This window comes from Artemia franciscana, unplaced genomic scaffold, assembly GCF_032884065.1.
Source record: "Artemia franciscana unplaced genomic scaffold, ASM3288406v1 PGA_scaffold_23, whole genome shotgun sequence".
Lineage (NCBI taxonomy): Eukaryota > Metazoa > Arthropoda > Branchiopoda > Anostraca > Artemiidae > Artemia > Artemia franciscana.
The window spans coordinates 2,759,694-2,782,216 of record NW_027062649.1 but is presented as its reverse complement, the minus strand read 5'-3'; the positions used below and the strand labels follow the sequence as shown (position 1 = coordinate 2,782,216).

Sequence of the window (22,523 nt, the reverse complement as noted above, 5' to 3'; positions counted from 1 at the left end):
CTTTACTTTAACAATTGATAACTAACCTGAAAAATTTAAGCTTGCGATTGGCTGTCTCTCTATCCTTTCCAAAATCCGACTGCCAATGAGCTTAAAAAAAGAAAAGTTACACACTGAAATATGAATAAATCCTTAGAGATCAGATAGACCTGAATTTGAAACATATAACCACACATCTTTTAGCAACGCCAACCTTATTAATGATGTAAATTAAGTTGTTTTTATCAAAAAACAAAACAATATCAAAAACAACATCCCGTTAAAAAAAAAATTATACTTGGAAATAGTGACAATTCTTTAGAGTTTGGATGGACTTGAATTTCGAACACATAATTCCACATCTTTTAGCAATGTCAGTCCCGTTATTACTTATGCCCATTTAATTGCATGTATTAAAAAACAAAAAATTATTAGATATCACTGTCACTTAAAAAAATACACATGGAAACTTGGACAATTCATTAGAGTTTGGATAGACTTGAACTTCAAATAACCACACATCTTTTAGCAACTTCAATCCTATTATAATTTATGTCAATTTAATTACTTTAACAAAATTTATATCAAAAACGACATCTCCAAAGCCATTAAGTGCAAACATAGAGAAGGAAGGAGCAAATACATTCATGAAAGAACAAAAAAAAGTTTTCCTTTCACCTCAATAGCGTTTTTATCAAATAGGCTATTAAATTTCATTAGATTCACTTATTCATTCATACACAATAGGGAGTGAGGGGTATTCTAATGACTGTGCATATATATGCATGAATTTGAGGCTCTTTATTCCCTTCCCTTTACTGAAAAGAAACTCTAAGAGAGGTTGCGTATAACCAGTATACCACAAAATTTCACTTTATGTTTGTAGACTAAAAGAACATGCAAGGAATTTTAAAGTTTGAATAAACTGAAAAGCCTTACACACTTGCGCAAAGGTTTACAAATGTCTGTTAGCTTTTAAAATAAGAAACTCATAATAAGAATAAGAAAAGAGGCACAATGATTTATTTTTTGAACAGAACAGAGTTGTAGGAAACAAATCAGAAGTATTGCTCCTGCGACACTTTGGTGGCCAAGGAGAAAAACATTACCATACTAGCCAGGGCCGTATCCAGGATTTTTTACGGCGGGGGGGGAGGGTGTTTACACAAGAATTTTTTCCGAGGGGGAGTTTAACACAAAAAACCCTCAAAACGCAAAAAAAATATATCCATTTTTGTCATGTTTTTACGAGTCAAAAAAAAACATTTCAGGTGAAAAGGGAGGTTCAGAACCCCTAACACCCCCTCCCTCTGGATACAGCCTTGATACAAGCCAAGATAACCTAATAGAACCAATGCTCATTTTTCGCTTAAATTACCACGCGACTTTAATCCTTCTCGTCTTTAGTTTAATTTAGCTCTTTACTTTTATTTTTTTAAATCTTTTATGAAAAATCCTTTTTAGATGAATTTCTGTTCATTTTAATAGACATAGTTTCTGTTATTGGTTAATAAAACGAGTAAATCTAATGCTTTTCTGAGTTTCTTTTTAAAAAGCAAGATTTTTGTTCAATAAGCATACGGTGAACAAAATTTAGTAACATATTTTAATATAAGTTCTTCTGTTAAATTTTGGGTGCATGGGTACGAAGAATATCTTAAAAAAATGAATTAACAATCTGCGTAATTGTTGGTTTTCTATGGGTCTGATCAATCTCTCTCAACCCTCCATTAAATTTATGCAAAAAGTTTAATGTCTTTATCCTCTACTGAGATATCGTAGAAACACCCTCCAGATAATCTTGGTTGCAAATACTGTTTTTAGATTTAGTTCAAAATCTCCCTTAACTCCCCCCAAAAATTCAGCTTAATGTACCTACCCGTTTTTGAAATATTCCGATACGTGTTATTGACAAAATGGATGCATACAGTGTTTTTTATATTTATTTCATCATATCCTTCAACATGCCCTTGAAGCTTCAACTTAATACCCTTAGTTATTCCTGAGAAATTGTGGATGTGCCCATGTGCCCATTGGGCATGTGCCCATTTGAGAGTCTGGATGCATTTGACTTCTTTCATTTAGGTCAATATCTTCTCCGCTATGCTCTGAAAAACTTCAAAGTACTACCCTTAACCAGATAATAAATACCCTCATCCCGATGCAAAATATGTCGTTTGGTTTAGTTCATCGTTTACAAAACCATGCTGCGGACGTTCTAACGCAGCACTCTTAGCTATTCCCGGAAAATTGCACAGACACCCTTTTGACAATTTGAATTAGTAATAGTTTCTTTTAATTTAGATGGATATCCCCCTCGGATTTTCCTGAGGGTTTCAACTCAATATTCTATTCTGTTCCTGAGTTATTCCTTCAACGACATTTTGCCAACCAGGGTAAACTCGAACTCATTCGATTTAGTGCAATATATTCAGGCACAGCAATAGCAGTAGCAATGAAAATAGCCTCAGTCGCACATAGCATCACTCACAGTAGCAAGTAATCAAAGTCATAAATAGTCGCAGTCTCCGCTTTGTCTTGGGGAAAGAACCGCTGCCAGGCACAACCCCTCAAAATAACGTTGAAATATTTCAGAAAAAGCGAGGACATGTTGCAAATACACTGATGAAGAGCAAGCTAGATGACTCCAAGAAAAGCACAGGTCTCTTTTCTAGTTTCTTGGAGCTATGAAGAGCATTGTTGACAAAAGGGGATGGATATCCCCCTCGGATTTTCCTGAGGGTTTCAACAATAACGTTGAAATATTTCAGAAAAAGCGAGGACATGTTGCAAATACACTGATGAAGAGCAAGCTAGATGACTCCAAGAAAAGCACAGGTCTCTTTTCTAGTTTCTTGGAGTTATGAAGGGCATTGTTGACAAAAGGGGATGGATATCCCCCTCGGATTTTCCTGAGGGTTTCAACAATAACGTTGAAATATTTCAGAAAAAGCGAGGACATGTTGCAAATACACTGATGAAGAGCAAGCTAGATGACTCCAAGAAAAGCACAGGTCTCTTTTCTAATTTCTTGGAGTTATGAAGGGCATTGTTGACAAAAGGGGATGGATATCCCCCTCGGATTTTCCAGAGGGTTTCAACAATAACGTTGAAATATTTCAGAAAAAGCGAGGACATGTTGCAAATACACTGATGAAGAGCAAGCTAGATGACTCCAAGAAAAGCACAGGTCTCTTTTCTAGTTTCTGCACTGCTATCTCATTCAGATCACAACTTTCTGATGAAGTCTGACTTTTATTTTCCTGTCAGAGTTTGAATAGTCGATGTCCAGCTATTTATTTAACAAAAATAAACTAACGCATATTACATCGTCAGAACGTCACGTAACCTAGTGCGACCTTCTGACACAGTTGCTATTTTTAAGAGAACCGAGGTCCGCAGTCTTGACCGTGGCCTATAATTCGATGCTAAAATGACCTGTGCGATCCGAACCTAATTTTTCACTTGTGCAATCAGAAGCTGATTTTTCCCATTTCAAGACTTTCGTTAGCAATCTAAACACTTTTTTTGAATATCAGCAACGTTATGCAACGTTTCTAGACGCTCTTGTCACCTTATTTTCAAACTCATTTCTATGAGTTTTCACCAAAGTAGAGGCCTCACCCACAGCTTTAATGTACTGACACTAATATATCAACAAATCGTTATTTGACAAAGATACAAAGTTTTGGGACGTTTACACCACTTTCTTATGATATGAGGACGAAAATGAGACGACCAGCACAATAAGCAGCATTTTTGCCCATTTTGAATTTTTCCGAGGATTCACAAATTTTTAACAATGTTCGAATTTTTTGCCTTTACTTCCAGGATTGTTCATGGACTGCCTGTCCATGGATTATTCTTTATGGTTGATTGTGTGTGGCTATGCTGTTTGATCTATGTGATTGTATGGATGAGTAGGGTTAAGGCCTCATTCAAGTGCTGGTCTATATTAATCACTAATTTAGGAAAACAGTCTTCCTTTTCTCCTTCTGTCTCTTTTTTTTTTTTTTTTTTTTTTTATTCATCCATACAATCACATAGGTCAAACAGCATAGCCACACACAATCAACCATAAAGAATAATCCATGGACAGGCAGTCATGTCGTCAATAAGTATAAGTCGTCATTTACCAAACAATAGAAAAAATAATATAGACAAATAATTCAGAGGCAACACCCAACATAAGGGCTCATCAGGAGAATACACTGGCCTATATAGGGTTTCGCCACTCTAAATTCTCTACCCAGCACAGTGTTGTGGCTACCACAGAATATCCATGGCATCCCCGCGTCAGGTATCACCCCCAAAATACATGCCTATGAAAAAAAAACAGCAAATGTAAAACAACCAAGTAAAACCAAAACAAGCTTATCCTATTAATATATCCCTCCCTTTAGCAACAATAGGTAAACTAAATATTATAAATTTTACCAAATCACAAATATTAACACATTGCAAAAAACCTGAATGAACTAAACAATTATAGAATTCATCTTTACCATGTGGCTAATTTTTAAGAAAATCTGCTCAATTAGAAACACAATTCAAAATAAATGGCGCTGTGACAACATTTCTCGAACCTCCGAAATTAGTCGAAAATTTCTTTAAGTATTTCTAGATAATTCTTTTGATATTTATTTAAAAGTTCGTTATAATGAAAACTAAATTTTTTAAATTGCCAAGTTAATTTATTTGCAGAAAAACCTCTTGATATCAATTTTTGGCTTAAGATTTTACATCTATTTTTAAAATCAATATAATTACTACAAATCCTTGCATAACGAAGTAACTGTGAGAAAAACGCTGAATATGTGATATTTGAGTGTATATTACTTTCAGGGAATGGGAAACGGATCACTTCAAAATCAAAATCATCCGTTTTATTATACATTTTAAAACTTAATTTATTATTATCACAAATTTTAATATTTAAATCTAAGAAATGATCTTCATGACCAGCGCCATGACTAGGCTCAAGAATAAGCTCTGATGGATATATATTTTTAGAAATATCAATGAAATCCTTACAATTTAAGACCAAAATATCATCTAAATATCTTTTATTATTTGACAAAGCATGTTTTAAATTAATTGGATTATTCTTATCCATCATATATTTATATTCTAGTTGACTTAAAAACAAGTCAGCTATAAATGGGCTGGCATTCCCCCCCATGGGAATTCCCATAATTTGCTTGTACAAATCACCCCCAAATCTTATATAAGTATTGTATAAAACAAATTCCAATAACTCAAAAACCATATCCAAGCTGTAACATCTCAAGTTAACTGTAGTATTAAAGCAATTTGTCCATATAGCTTTTTTATTATAAATGTCTATTTTTAAGAACCTTTTACTAGATAAGAGGAAAGATTTCTTGATAACAGTTTTCAAATTATCAAACACTACATTAAGTGATAAATTAGTATACATTGTCGCAAAATCGAAAGACTCAATTCTTTTAGCTGAAACCATTGTTAAAGAATCTATCACCTGCAGTGAATTATTAACACTCCAATATGGATTAAAATTCGAAAATTTTTTAATACCAGAACAATAGGTTTTAAGTTTATTTACAATTTCCTTTAAAATTAAAGAGAGGTCAGTAGCAGCAATGCGGGTTGGACATTTAGCTGCTCCAGCAATAAACCGTGGTTTAGGGGGATTCTTATGAAATTTTACAGTCCAATATAGGAAAGGGAACTTTTTATCATTGTCATTTACTTTAATATTAACATTTTTAAAAAGTATTTCTTCAGTCTTTTCAATTAAATTCTCATCCTCTATATTTACCTTTTCGTAAACATTAGTTGTGCATAACTCCCTTTTTAAGATATCACAATACAGCTTCTGACAAATTATGGCAAAATTATTATTAGCTTTATCCACTGGCACAATTACAAATTCATTCTTTAGATTAGCAATTGCTTGTTTAATCTTCGCATTATAAAATAATGATTTAGTGTTACTATTTTTTAAGTTAGAATATATTTTATTTCTTATTCTACTAATAATTAAATTCTTCCAACTTTGAAAACTCTCTTTATTTTTATTCTCTTTCTTAGACCACTTATCAATAAATAAATCAAAATCATTTTCCAAGCCATCAAGAACACTCGATGGTTTCAGATGATGAGAAAGACGGAAATTAGCCCCTTTATTCATTATAATTTGAAGATCATCTTGCTTTATTATTGACAAGTCCCCTGTTATAACATGTTTGTAAGTAGGATTTACAAATGGGCCAAGTTGCTTACAATTACAAACCGGTTTCCAATTTATATCACTATCTAGTTTTTTTAGTATTAAATTATAATTAAAAATAATTTGCCCAATAGTTTTTGAAAATTTATAAGTTAAAACTGGACTATCATTATAATTCAAATTACTAGGAAGGGCCTGTTTCACATGCCGTTGATTTAAAATTTCTGGTAAATTAATATCTTCAATCTGCTTACAAGTAAAATTAATAGGTAAATATAATCTGTTATCCTTATTACTAATCTTATCGAACTTTTTCTTTTTTGAAATAAATTTCGTTTTAGTTAGAATGCAAATTGTATCACATATTACTTTAAAATTATAATCAAGAGCTGGATTATTCTTAACAATCCAGAAAAGTTTGATTAAATTCCTCTTGGATAAATTATTTAGACATTTTATTACAGAAATCATACCCCTAGATTCAAGTAGCTGGCATAGATCTATAGAAAGCATATGTACATCTAATTCATTTTTTCTATTATTTTTCCTATGTCCTCTCGATCGTTTTTTACGTTTAGTAGGACAAGTAAAAGAAGGATGGTCCATAAAACCATCAATACATTTAACAACAACATGAGACATGTCACCATATTTTGCTACACGATCATTTAGCCCAAAAGGATAAGCTGTACCAAGAGTATGGATCCAGAAATCCTCCCGTTTACGTATTCTATTATTCTTCTCTTCTTTATTTAAATTTTCTAATTCTAAATTTTCTAAAATTGTGAGAGTTATATCTGATATGGAACATTTACCATTATTACAATGTTGAACTAGATAGTTATTAGTTTTTTCATTATTAACTGTTGTCTTATGTCCAGAAAATCTTTTATATATATTATTAATTGTTTCCCCCACATATTGTAGACAGCATTTATTACATTCTAATAGGTAAATTACATTGGTTGTTCTACAATTAACATTACCACGTAACTTGCATGCAAAATTTTTATTATACAATGTACTTTTAACAGAAGTCCGTGGGATAAAATGATCTTGGCAAAGAAAACAACGACTTTTACACTTACTAACTTTCAAAAAATCGTTCCGAGTTCCGAGGCTAATATTTGTGTTTTGTTGCATAAAAAATTATTGAAAATAAATCCAAAACAAACCAACATCCAAATCAAAATCCAACAATCAAAGTCCAAAAAACATGCCAAGGTCTACCAAAATTCTACCAAGAATATAAAAACAACAACTAAAATTGAGAAAAAGCCACATATTTGACAAACCGATGTCCCATGTTTGAATTAGATGAACACCCCTATTTGTGGTTTCTGATTTCTGTGACAACACAGGTCATTTATTTTCAATGAACATACACAGAAAAAGTGCCTATTTGTAGTATAAATTTCTATTGTTTCAATAGGACATTACTATTTAGACGAAATAAACAAATAAAGTCATCCTTAACTATTCTTCTTGCAGATCTCACGTTAAAAGAGAACTACCAGTTAGTCAAGAATAGAAAGACCTGTTTCAAAATTAAAAAGAGAAAACGAATGCTTACTTTTTCACTGCCATAATAAAAATGTTCTTCATCATCTTCAACCTGAATAGAACTATTATTGCCCCCTTTTTCAATACCTGTAGCAAATTCATCTTTGACCTGCTAAAAAAAAAGTCGTCTAAATTAAAATAAGTGGTACCAAAATATAAATATGAGGAAGGCAAGAACGTAAAGGGCAAAATTTATTCTTGCACCCAAATTATACATGTTATAGACTAATAGATGAATCTGTCAAACTTAGTATTCTAATGGTAAAATTGGGTATTTTGCGCATTTTACACTAATTTTACGGACCTCGTAAATTTCACCTATTTTACTATGTTATGTAATTTAAGTATTTTACCGGTATTTTGAAGACATTTTAAATATTTTACTAACATATTTTAAGGTGTCTTGCAGTTTTCATCATGCAAAGCTACCCGAAAGCTAGGAAAAAACAGGTTTGGATAAAATATTGTTATAATAATATAATATAATAATTATATATAATATATTTATAAAATATATATAATATATTTATAATTATATATAATATATTATATATAATAATAAAATATTATTGCAATAATATTATTGGATATAGAGCAGGCTGAAAGAAAGCGATATAACTATTAATTGCACTGATTAATTTCATTGAGAAGTGTTTATAACTGAGCGACAAATCAGTATTCAACTAATCCTTCTTTTGCAGCATCAAGCGAAAAAAAAAGCAAGTTTTTCACCTGAAAGATAGAAGCAACATTAAAACAATACGAATAGAAATTAATACGTATAAGAGGAGAATTGCCTCCCCCCCAATACTTAGCTCTTTACTCGAAAGTTTGACTAATTTTTCCAGTTATTAAAAATGACTCCTGAAACATAAGGAACGTTTGAAAAGAAAAATAACTTTTATAAAAAGTTTAAAATAACTTTAGCGCAAAGAGCGAAATATTCAGGAGGGGGCAAACCCCTCACACGTAATAAATTTTGCTCGTTTTAAATTTTAATGTTACTCCTTACTTTGAGTTGAAAACTTGTTTTCTTTTTTTTATTTAATTTCCGATTGCTTTTTTTCAAATAATGCCAGAAAATCCAGCCTCCATGGGAAATTCCTTTCCCTTCCAAAAAGCTCCTATATGAAAAGATCCTTCACGTAATCCCCCCTCCCCGAAAAGTATTTGTATACTTCCCAATAGACAATGCTATACCTAAACAATGGACTAAGTTCTTAGCTTGCAGGCCTTTTTCTGGGGCTGTGTTCATCCTCAGAACTAGTAATTAGATCATTGGGCTTAGCTGAAAAAAAAATGTTAAAATTTTGATTGGACGACTTTGAGAAAAATGGCATGGGAGCTGTCCTGCAATATTTTTATTACTTAAAAAGGGCACTAGAACTTTTGATTTCCCGTTAAAGGACCCCTCTCCCGATCTTCTAAGATCATTAGTTCAATGCAATAACCCCTGGAAAAATAATAATTGGAAAAATAATAATCTTGGATAATTTCCGTGAAAATCACTGAATGTTTTGGGGGTATTTCCTCCCTTATTCAAAAATTGTGCAAAATTTCACAGGGTCACAAAATTTGATGGGCGACATTAAACTGTATGAATTTTATATAATTCGGATAAGCAGCGAATTTCAAATCTTTGATATGTCCATTGTTGTCAAGACTCTGTTTCCTAGTGTTTCCGTTACTATTGAGCCGCATCACTCCTCACTTACAGTTCGTTACCGAGAACTCTTTGATATCACCACATTTGCATATGTTTATTCTCTTTAACGAGTGCATGTAATCTCTCCACTAAAACAATTCCAGAAAACATTATCATTTGGCCCATGGTCTGTAGAACGGCTACCCGCTCAAGGCCCGAGGAAAGCTTGGTGTTTATTACCGTTGCAACTCCAGCGCGGACACACTGAGCCAGCGTTTCCACTTTGACGGATTTTTCCGTCAAAGACAGATTTTCGTCAAAGGGTCTTCGACGGATGAGAATTTAATCTGTAGGATTTCCGGATTTTTGACGGAATTTCTAAGATTTTACGTAAGAATTGAACTTAGTTGTTTTTATTCTCAAATCACACTGACCTTTTTAAGTATTAATCTTTACTGTTGTTTCTTTGTTGTTTTCTGTTCCGACTATTATTCAACCACAGTTGATTCCCGGACTAATTAGCTCACCTACTCCAGTCCAGAAACCGGTTTGGGGTTAACACGATCAAGTCGTATCTACTCTTCAAGCATGCGTGAGCTATACAGTGAGTCATCAGGTCAAGTTGATTCCTGCGATTTATTTATTCAGGGAGTTGGCTAATACACTTCTGAGAATCAAGTTAGAATTTGAAAGCTATGTTCTGGAGTTATTCAATGATTTTAACAAAATCTTCTAGAGCAAAAAGCCGCTCTTCCATCATTCAGCCAGAAGTGAAGCTGCTGATCCGTAGATTGTCAATAAACCTTATGAAAGCAGCCTACGTCAAAGGGACGTCTGCGCTAGAGTTGAACCCTGAAAATATCAGGGAATACTTTGCTTTGGAAGAGTTATATCTTGGGATACTCGCCTGTGAATCTCTGGAGACGTTGCAGTCAAACCAAAGAACTCGCACTGAAGACCTTTCTGTTAATTTGGTGTATTTGTCAGCCCTTTGTCTTTACGTCGAGGCGATTAAGCAGCTACAGCAAAGATTCGTATTTGACGACGAAATGTTCGTATACGCTGATCTGTTAGATCCTGTGATGGCCACCAACTCGACAGCTCCAATAAAACTATCAAAATTTCTTCTCAAATACGAACTTCTGAACTGGAATGCTAAAAGCATTCAGGAAGAGTGGCGGGAAATGCTGGTCTCAGACCTCCCCAAAAGTACTGAAACTTTGGGCTTCTGGAAAAAGATTCCCGAGATCAATACTCCCACTGGAAGTCCATGGTTTGCAAACGGCATGGTCGTGATTAGGTATTTGCTTTCGCTACCATTCTTATACGCCGTCGTTGAACATATTTTTATTGTCCTAAAAAACATCAAAATTTGGAATCATCTCGCTAAGGACTGCGATGCAAACGAAGCCAGGGATGAGAAGAATAAACGTTCACTCCAAATCGATCATGCTGAACCAAAAGCTGACCAAAAGAATCATGTCGGTCAAGGCAAACATGACGGTTGAAGAGTGTCAAACACTAGCTAGTATACAACGTGAAGCTCTTGTTTCTGGAGCTGATGCCGTCGCCAACATGCAGTGGTAGCTGATTTCCATTGTATCCCAGTACCCCAGAAAATGGTTGTTTTTTTTTTTTATACAGCATTACATATTATAGTTAATCGATATCCGTATCCGTTCTAGTTACTAAGCGTGTATTTTCTCAAAATTTCGAGGCTTTCAAAGGAGCTAGCTTCCGAGCTATTGGCCTTCATGAGTTCTAATAGGTCTACCGTAAATACACATCAAATCCGTCGAGCTCTCTTTTGCCCAAAGTAACTGCAGATCGTAGTCTATCACGATAAAAGGACAGTTTTTACTGAGTTAGCTTAGCTGTCTAATAATTTAGACAACAGGCTGATTTGTATACCACTTAACAGAACATTGTATGTTTGAGCTGTACGATCAGATAGGAATTGTAGTCTATAGACGGATAAACGAGCGTTCCGAGATATACTCTAGTCCAACTCAAGCAGAAGTGCCACTGACACACTTGGTTTCATAGAGTTGTGGTCTTTTTCACAATGAGATAGTTGCGGGATTCATTTAGCAATTTACAGGCAACGAGATACTCGGCGACATTCTGGACTATATGAAAAATATCCATGAACTGTTAAACATCGGTCTTAAAACTCTTTTGGTATCTTTCTGGGAGGGGGGGTCATTAGTTACATTAAAAACACAAAAAGGGAGAAACGAGATGTAAACTCGAAAGAACACTCTGGGTAAGAACGCACTTACTGATCCGCAGTTCGGCTTGACGATATTTTAGGTGAAATTCAAGTAGCCAGTGCATCATTTTTTCAACCCTCTTATCTATCCCGTTCACACCACCTTTTCAAGAAGTGAATAAATGGAATTTTTAGCTTTTTTTTCTCATTTGACTGCACACGGATCTCGTGGAATCTTTCTTAAGGGCAGCATTGAACTCCAGGAAGTGTTTCAACAGAGCACACTGTTCTGCTTGTAGCAACTGCTTACCACAAGAGTTCTATTTGAGCAGATTTTTTTGTGGATTTTTAGGATTTTTTAACGGAAAATTTGACGGATTTTTCGTTCTCAGTCGTCGGAATTTTTAGGATTTTTTTGTCAACCAGAACGGAGAATCGCCATCATGAAGTGGAAACACTGCACTGAGCAGTAAACATCTACTATTCTATATCTCTATATCTTAATAGATAATAAGCCTTTTGGTATTTTCACTGAAAATAGTTGAAAAAATGACAAAATTGCCCACTCCCTACACTTTGGAAAATATTTAAACATTAGAAATAATAATTACACGTAGAGGCATTTGAGGGGACAGCCAAACTAGAAGCTATCCTGATAAGCAGAAGGTAATAATTTTCTTCACGTTACTTTGTTAAGATACTCTTTAGTCTAGGGCACATATGTTGGATCAACACTAATAGATTGGTCGACTCATGCTGAGCAAACAGATTCACGCCACTGACCCCCGCTCCCAACCAAATAACTGGCTATGCCAGGGATCTAATTCGTTCCACTTGGACAAAGAAGTCTCAAACCAGCATACCAAACACTTAGCCAGGACGGCTAACTCATAAGATTCATTAAATTCATTGATCCCAATCAAAGGCTATTATCTTGAGAGAATTTGCCTGATTTTCAAAAAAGGGGATAACAACCTCCTTCAAGTCAAAGAATCTTAATGAAAATCCCACCATTAGATTTAGCATATCAGAGAACCCTGCTGTAGAGGTTTCATGCTCTTATCTGCAAAAATGTGGAATTTTGTATTTCTGCCAGAAGAAAGAACACGGATACATCTTTGTTTGTTGTGTTTTTTTTTTCAGGAATGATCGTATTGAACCAATAGCCCTAGAATATTGGGAAAGGGCTCATTCTAATGGAAATTAAGTTATATTGTCCTGTTTAAGTGACCAAAAAGATTAGAGGGCCAGTGGTCCCCCTCACACGCCCTTTCCCCTCAAAATTGTCTTATCAAAATTTTGGGATAGCCATTCTGTCCAGCATAGCAGAAAGGTCCAAAAGCTGACCAACTGTATTTTAAAAAGTAGGCTATATGAATAATATTGTTCAATCCCGCTTGCTAGGGCTACAATGAGAGAAAGGCTGAGATGGATGGAGCACGTTCTGCAGATGATGGGTGACAGATTGCCAAAGATTGTCATTCTTGGCCAACCATCTAGGGCTAAACGGAAAGCCGCTTGTCCTCGGTAGCGGTGGGAGGAAGACTTGAGAAAAGATTTAAGGGGAATTAGAACTTCTTGGGAGGGTGTAAATAGATAGGCTTTGAGTAGATTGGGATGGAGAAGGAGCATGCATAGCTGTTGTTGACTTCAGGCGGCTTGGTGCTGTGGTGAGTTATGAAAGAAGTATTACTATTGAATTGTCTAGAGGACCTTTACGTTGCAAGGAATGTTTCAGAGAAGGTGGAATCAGATTTACCAATATTATTTAAGAAAAAATTAAATTTTCGACTTAAAGTGAAAATGCAATATTAAAACTTAAACAAATGGAAATTATTATGAATACGAAGCGGATGGCCCCCTCCTAAATACCTTGCTCTTTAAGCTACAGCTTGAATTTTGTCCAAGTCCTTTAAGAACGACTCCTGCAACGCAAGGGTTGTTTATTAGAACAATAAGAATTTTTTTTTCTCGAAAACAATCAAAAGTTTAGCGAGGTTACGTCGGAGGATCTTTCCAGGGATGAATTTCTCATGGGAATTTCCATGAATGAGTCGCTGGATTTTCCAGCATTACTTAAAAAATAGGAATTAAATAAAAATACAAGTTAGTTTTACTAAAAGTAAGCAGCGACATTAAAACTTAAAACGAACAGAAACTATTCCGCATATGAAAGTGGCTGTCCCCTCCTGAACGCCCCGCTCTTTACGCTAAAGTTCGACTTTCTCACAATTCTACTTTTTAAAGCAATAAAAAACTTAAGCGTAAAGAGCGGGGCATTGAGGAGAACGGGCCATTTTATATACAGAATAATTTCTGTTTATTTTAAGTTTCAATGTCACTCTTTCGTTTCAGTTTAAAAAAAAACTCGTTTTTTTTATTTAATTTTCGGTAAAGGCTAAAGTTTGACTTTCTCACAATTCTACTTTTTAAAGCAATAAAAAACTTCAGCGTAATGAGCGGGGCGTTGAAGAGAACGGGCCATTTTATATACGGGATAATCAGCGGCTATTGAGAAGGAAACATTTTAAGAAAACAATTCTTACGTCATTCTGTACATAATAATTGTAGGTCACACATTGTGCATGCAGCTCTACTATACTTTACCCCCAATCCTCTCTTCTTTAATGTACAAATACATAGTCAAAATTACATAGTTCCATGAATTTTGCCAATGTGTATCTCATGTTTCAACTCGCATACCCGTAAATTGAATTAACCGTGATAAAACAGGAACCCGAAAAACAAGAATGAAGTTTTGAAGTTTATTTTTAACAAAATAGTTGTCTGAAATTAAGTATTGTCAAAGCACTGAGATATTACCCTTGGCAAAAGATTACTAAAAGGTTAAACTAGACTATTGATTAAATTGATGAAACTCCAGAGAAGGGGCACTACCTTTTCCAAGCGGAGGAAAATTGAAATCATTAAAATTTTTAATTAAAAGCTGATAAAACGACAGACAAAAAGGAAAAATTTCAACTGGTCTTTTAGCTACAGGACAACTCTAAAACAAAAACTTTTACCCTATATTCCTGACCGAGTACCCTGTTTTACCCAATTTTATTGTATTTTAGTAATTTTACTTATTGAGTTTTTATTTTATAGTAATTTTACTTACTTTCTATAGACCTTGATTGATCCAGTTCAGACGAATACAGACAGATTCTGATAGCTCAGCAGTTTTTATTACAAAATATATATTATAAATATCTTTTCGTTAATTATTGTGGGTGAATATAGTTATTCCAGAGAAATATTTAACATAATTGTCTATACCTGACCAAATTTGCCAGGACATATCTGCCACACAAAACTGTAAAGGCAAGTTAATCAAATCCTTATTTTAACATGTTTACTGGTGTGAAATTCAATAGCTTTTAAAAACACACAAAAAAAAGATACATATGGCCAGGACTCTTTGTAAACAAAAAAAGTTAAGGTCTTGTTCTCATTTTAAATACACAAGAGGAAACAGAGACCTGAAAATATGGTTTCCTTGGAATTTTAACCTATGTGGTAGAGAGATTTTCTGGTAGATTTTTAACAGGACTGGAAAAGACCACACCTATGAACTATACCATAAATTCCTGAACTAGTTAAAAAAAAAGGACAAAAAAAGCCACACATGGACAGAAGCCTTTGTAAACAAAAAAGTGAAAACCCTGTTCCCATCTGAAACAAAAAAAAAAGAATTTTAACCTATGTGGTAGATATATCTTCTGGTAGATTTTTTATAGAACAGGACAAAGGCCACAACTTTGAAATATAGTGTATAATAAATTCCTGCACTGAAAACAGTCTCTAAAGGAGTTAATATTACAAACTTGTCAAAATTCACCAAACTGAAAAAAATTGGTAATTACCAAACTGGTAATTGTTGGCTTTTGTTACCTTGGATTTTCTTAACAACTGTTTTATATTTATTTGTTTTCTTCAAAAAGTTTCTATGTATCATGTATACAGATGCTTGACAATGCCTATTTTCCAGCAGAAATCAATTTATTTTGTTATGTGAAGTCATTGAGACCATTTTCTGCACTCAAACCAATTGTGTAGTTTAGTATAATTGGTCAAGGTGTATAGACTCAGATGAAAATAGAATATCCATATGCTTTTTTAATAGTTGGTAAGCTTGAAACTTAAATCTTTTAAGAGAATTTTTTTTCAGAAAATCTGGGGATCCTAACCTCACACCTCAGACCATTTACCAAAATATAAGACTTTATTCTATTCAAATTAGCGGTCTAAGGACTTTCATTAAAATGTTATTAAACTCTTCTATCATTGTGTTGTAAGAGGGATAAATTAAGTTTAAACAGTTTTGGCAAAGACCAGGGAGCACTTTGAATCTGGGAGCATTTTTGGTACTTAGGATTTAACAAAAGCAGAATACGAGAGAAAAAGAAACGTCTTATCAAAGATGAAAAACCTTAACAGCAAAATTGGACCTTATGCTTAGTACTTTTTAACTATCAAAATAAAGAGTTGCTATCCTAAGGTATTTTTCAGGTGGGAAAAAAGATTCGAGTGTCTAGGTATTACACAAGTATCATGTTACTAAGTATTACTAAGTATTTTTCTAGCCTAAGGCAGTGTTTAATGAAAAATTAAGTTTAAGCAGTTTTGGCAAAGACAAGGGAGCCATTGGATAACCTATTGAACCTCTGAAGGAAACAAAAGCCAGAATGTCAAAATATGAGAAAAAAATTTCTTATCAAAGACAACAAAATCGGACCTTGTGCTTAGTATTTTTTGACAGTTAAAATAAAGAATTTCTAGCCTAAGGTATTTTTCAGGCGGGAAAGAAGATTCTAATGTCTAAGTATTACACAAGTATCATGCTATCTTTTGGCTGTAACCTAGCCAAGAGTCTTCCTGAAACAAAAATTAAAATTAAATATATATAATCATCCATTGATCACTGAACTTTGACTGAAGGGAAATTCAATTAAAAAAATTTACAAGTGAACTGCATTCAGCAATACCTGTTTTATAAACAGAGGAACTAAATACATAACCATCTTTTAGGCACTTTATTTTGAATAAAGTGAACTTCAATAAAAAAAAACTTACTAGTGAGTTGCATGCACCAATATCTGTCTTATAAACAGAGGAACTAGAATTAGAAGGATAGTTTACAAAGCTATCATTTAAGGTATCTGCAACAGGAGGCTCAAGATCACTGGAAGAATCTTCAGCCAAGATACTGTTTTCACAAGTTGTATCAACTCTGTCTCCCTCCGTAGCCGGTTGAGTAATTTGAGAGTTTTGAGAGGGATATCTAGGTTTCTGTATCTGGGTAGCTGTCTCATTAGAATATGCAAGACCATTAACTTTAAGCATTTCAGCCAATTTTACTAATGACCTAGTTTGAGCTGGTGGAACAGTCACTTCACCTGTATACATAAATTTTACCAAAGCTTGCAGATCATGAAATTTCACATCTTTTAGAATTATAATAGGATGGGGGTGTGATATCCCAAGAAACAGTGTTTCAAAGTAGGAACTACAAGATGAGAGAATAAGTCTGTGACATTTGATGCTTTGGCTGTCACAAAACAGGGTGACATCTGTGAAGTTCTCACTGTTTAATATAGATAAAAAAGCTCCATGAAATACATCCAGGTAGTTGTTCCACTTCAAACAAAATTCTTCTTGCTCCATTCCAGGAATAAGAACAAAATCCTTGAAGAAGACAAACTCACTGAAATGAAACGAAAGATATAAATAAGTATTCCAAATCACAGGCATTATAGGTACTAAAGGTGAAAAATATGAAAGTACTCAGCAACTCTAAATTAAAGAATAACTCATAATATGAATTTGTCCTTCAAAGACCTAACATTCCATTTCGATTTATAAATATGCTTAGCTGGATAATAGTTCTCTCTCTATGAAAATTGAACAACAGGCTTTCATAATTTACAAAAACTCTTGAACCGATTTACAAAAACTCGATACCTCGGAGTTCTCCTTGACTCTAATCTATCATGGAAGCCTCATATATCTAATCTGCGGATGAAATTGGGGAGAAATATAGGGATAATGCGAATACTCAGGTCATCCCTTCCCTTTGAAGCAATGAGATCACTTTATTATGCACTTATTCATTCTCATTTCATGTTTTCATCACTTTTTTACCTTAACACATTTAGTCCTCATATTATGCCACTTCAGAGACAACAGAACAAAGCTTTGCGAGTCCTTAAGAGCTACTTGCCTTCCCCTAAATTATATCCAGCGAAGTCGTCAGCTGATTCTCTGTATTGCTTCCTTAATATTCTTCCTTTAATACATTTTGTGACGGTTGAATCTATCCTCTTCAAACTGAAGTATGACCGTGGTTTGCTTCCCTCGTTTTTTCGTTCCTCAAACCTTTTCCCACTTAAAAGTATTGAACACGGACATCTAACTAGAAATTTCATTAAATTATATCAGCCAATAATAATAAATGAAAGATCGAAATTCTCCCTTCGAAACTCGGTAATTCGGTATTGGAATATTTATACGTCTAAATTGGATACTTCAAAATCAATTAAAACAGCTAAACGAAAACTTAAATTTATGTTGATTTATTGAAAATGTTTTGTGATAACTGAATTGTTGTTGGTTGGTGGGGGGTCGCCTTTGGGATGTTAAGTGTGTTCCCATTTTACATGGTTTTTTATGATACTGGACCTAGGCATTCTCCAGGGTTCTTGGTATCTTTTATTTATTTTTATGTTTATTTCGCTGGACGCGTCAACGGGTGGTGCTGTTGACCGGGCAATTGACGGGGGAATATGTTTAAGTACACTTGTTTGAATTGCATGTAGTGAAGTATGGATGTTGTATTTATTTAAATAAGTTTTTTTCCATCCCGTGCATTACGAATTTGTCTTCTCAGCCGGGCTCGGGACATTTTGTAACTTATTTTATTATTAAAATGAACCTAAACCTGAACCAACATTAGCCAATTTACTTTTTGTATGTACAACTGAAGATTCATAGAGTTACATTGCTAATTATATACTCATGTTCGTCATTGCAATAGGATGACTAACCATTTTTCCAAAAAAAATGTACAATACATTGTAGATATTATAGTAACATTCCTAAACAATAACTAAGAAGCTTTTTGCCAGATTTCCCCAGGATTTTAGTGGAAAAGCCGATAATCTCTATAATTACAACTTTGATCATTGAATTGATCAGAGAAGAAGCTTGTCTCATTAGATGGCTGATATGCAGAAGTGCTAAAGGATTATACTTCCTTAAAACTTTTAATGCATACATATTTTTTTAAAGGCAAAAATTTGTCTGTCTGAAAGTGAACCATTCTGTGGGCTTTAGTCATTTTTGGTCTAAAATGTTGGGCTAGATTTTTACAAGCCCAACAAAATCAAGACATGATCAGGGGCGGATCCATGGGGGCGAGGGGGGGTCTTAGGCCCCCCAAGATTTTTCTGGTGGCCTCATTCCCATTCCTGTTCTTTTTTTCTTTTTTTACTCTTTTTTAAGTATACTTGTCGATTTGATCAATTATTCGGAGGTGATTTACCCAATGAACAATAAAAAGCAAAGCTTTCTTATGAATGTGAAAAGCAAAGTTGAAACTTAAAATGAACAAAAATTATTTATCTTCAGCCAGTTCAGTATATATATATATATATATATATATATATATATATATATATATATATATATATATATATATATATATATATATATATATATATATATATATATATATATATATATATATATATATATATATATATATATATATATATATATATATATATATATATGCAAAATTGGCATATATGCTATATTGGCTATATGCAAAATTGGCTAATTGGCTAATTGGCTATATGTAAAATTGGCTTAAAAATATTTGATTGCTGCACAGATTTTTCTATGAACATGGAACTTTCCCCTATTTCGCGAAAATGGAAACACCTGTTGAAGATAAAAGGGGCATCTTCAACTCATTTCATAAACCTGGTAACACAGTTATAGCTATTTGTCTATTCACAACGACATTTTGAAAAGTAGCCTTGTAGTTAAAAGTTAAAAAAGAATAAAAATTAAAAATTTGGACACGAGCATAGAATGGATAAGAGACAAAGACTGATGGCTGAATGTGCAAGGGGATCGAAGGATATTTGCGTATATTTTGGTAAAATATTCGAAAATACCCGGAAATCGAAAGTTAAGTTTTGACTAGCAACAAACCCCCTCCAAACTCAAAAAATTCTTAATTTTAGTTTACTAATTAAACAGTGAATGGCCAAACAGGGCTTTAGTGTGAATGAATCTATCTATCTATTTATTTTAACTATATAGCTAATTTGGTTGAAATTAGATGAATGAAAGAATTAAAAGCAATTTAGGCCAGGAACAGATACATGAGGTCAGAGGGGGCAACCCTCCTCAAAAGGCACTTCTGGCACACTTATTCCGTTCTTTTTTTAATCTTTTTAACATAAACTTTTTAATTTGGTGCCCACCTCGAGTCACATTGGCGCCCTTGGTTCAGCAGCCCCATTACCCAAGATTTTGCCCTTGATCTGTTAGAGACTCAGACATGTGGAACATAATGTGGAAGTTAGAAACTACCCAGATTGATGAGGTAGAAGTAGGCTGGCTGATTCACAAGTGTCAAGTATCTCAAACTCTGTCGTAACTGCAAAACAACTTGGAAGACTATTGATTTTTTTATTGCCCTTGTTTCCCTCCCTTTCGTCATTGACTAGCCCGATATTACCCCCATATTTTATTTATTATTACCCCTAAATTAAGGGGGAGAAATAGATAATGACCATATCAATGTCTGTCTCATCGTATATTATTTCGTCTACCACAGCTACAGTTTCTTTGATAGAAGCAAATTTCTTGGGACCCATCTGCAAAACAGAAGTCACATGTGGAAAACAAAACAGAAGCATGTGGAAAATTTTAGGTCTGCGAAAGGCCTAATCCGGTTGAGAACACTTTTGGTTAACTCATACTGCATCCTTCGTTTTGTAGATATTTTGGTGCAATTGTTTCATAGACTCGAAGAGTGGTGATAATAGAACAACAAAACGCTAGAACAAAAGGTTTCAACCCCTGCCTGCCCTGGTACTCCATTAGAAACAGATAGCTTTCAAAAACTTTCCTTTTTCCATATTTCGAAAAATCCAAAGAACCAAACTAAACCAAATTCAAGTCCAAAAAAATTTGAGAACGTCTCTGATACTTATCAAACAGTTCGTGGTAACGAACTGTAGTAAGGAGCGACCCGGCTCAATAGTAACCGAAACTCTAAAAAACGGAATTTTGATACCAATAGTTACTTTAAAAAAATCACATTATTAAGCTGATTTTAAATATATAACTTTCATCAAGATTAGTCTTACCTATCAAAAGTTACGAGTTGGAGAAAATTTGCCTCATTTTAGAAAATAGGGGAAAACACCCCCTAAAAGTCATACAATCTTAACGAAAATCACACCATCAGATTCAACGTATCAGAGAACCTTACTGTAGATGTTTCAAGCTCCTATTTACAAAAATGTAGAATTTCGCATTTTTTGCCAGAAGACAAATCACGGATGCGTGTTTTTTTCCCAGGGGTGATCGTATCGATCCAGGGGTCCTAGAATGTCGCAAGAGGGCTCATTCTAACGGAAATTAAAAGTTCTAGTGCCCTTCTTAAGTGTCCAAAAGTCGGAGGGCACCTAGGCCCCTTCCCACGCTCATTTTTTCTCCAAAGTCACCGGATCAAAATTCTGAGATAGCCGTTTTATTCACCATAGTCGACAAACCTAATAACTATGTCTTTGGGGACGACTTACTCCCCCAAAGTCCCCGTGGGAGGAGTTGCAAGTTACAAACTTTGACCTGTGTTTACATATAGTAATGGTTACTGGGAAGTGTACAGACGTTCCAGGGGGATTTTTTGGTTTGGGAGGGATAGATGAGGTGGGGGGGTTACTTGGGAAGATCTTTCCATGGAAAAACTTCTCATGGGAGAAGAGGCTTTCAATGAAGGGGGCGCAGGATTTTTTAGCTTTATTAAAAAAAAACAATGAAAAAATAAATATGAAAAGTTTTTTTTCTACTGAAAGTGAGGAGCAGCATTAAAACTTAAAACGATCAGAAATTATTGCGCATATAAGGGGTTTACCTCCTCGTAATACCTCGCTCTTTACGCTCAAGTATTTTTTGTAATTTCAACTAGTTATTCTACAGCCTTTGTGATTCAAGGGTCATTCTTAAGGAATTGGGACAGAATTTAAAGCTTTAGTGTAAAGAGCGAGGTATCGACGAGGGGTGAACTCCCTCATATACGCAATAAAAACATACGAATATAGAAGTTCGTTACGTAAGTTAATTCGTAAATTACGTTTAATTTTTACTAATGAAAATGTTCGTAAAAAAATTAAAAGTTCTAGTTGCCTTTTAAAGTAATCAAAAAATTGGAGGGCAACTAGGCTTCCTCCCTCTCTCCTTTTTTCTCAAAATCTTCCGATTAAAACTATGAGAAAGCCATTTAGCCAAAAAAATTATTATGCAAATTTCGTTTTAATTATTTAAGTAAGAAGAGCCAAGATCAAAACATGCATTAATTAAAAGACGTCCAGAAATTAAATAAAAAAAACAAGTAATTTCTGTTCGTTTTAAGTTTTAATCTCGCTCCTTACTTTCATTTAAAAAAAACTTGTTTTTTTTTATTTTAACAGTTTAAGGGACGCTTAAAATTTGCCCTAGTTGCTATTGTGTTAGTAAAAAAATTTGAAGTAAGTTGTTCCCAGATGGGAACGCTGGACGCTACAAAACTGTTTGACAGACCTATATTCTTCACAACAAACAAGACTTTGGCTACAGCCCATTTCCCTAATGGTAAAAACACAAGGCCAACCTTGTATTACTAAAACGAATTA

General features: G+C 34.1%; 1 protein-coding gene across 8 annotated transcripts in view; it reads right to left on the bottom strand.

Moving 5' to 3' along the window:
* Positions 1-22,523, bottom strand: part of LOC136041450 (longitudinals lacking protein, isoforms H/M/V-like) — a 41,290-nt gene that overhangs the window by 13,296 nt on the left and 5,471 nt on the right. For 7 of the 8 annotated variants that reach the window (XM_065726123.1, XM_065726130.1, XM_065726131.1 and 4 more), the window contains exons 2-4: positions 16,687-17,317; positions 7,764-7,865; positions 27-90 (exon numbers count right to left, since the gene is read on the bottom strand). In XM_065726123.1, the coding sequence (XP_065582195.1) occupies positions 27-90; positions 7,764-7,865; positions 16,687-17,277 (757 nt within the window). In that variant the 5' untranslated portion in view covers positions 17,278-17,317. The remainder of the gene's footprint in view (positions 1-26; positions 91-7,763; positions 7,866-16,686; positions 17,318-22,523) is intronic. The other variant, XM_065726129.1, reaches the window with a different exon arrangement.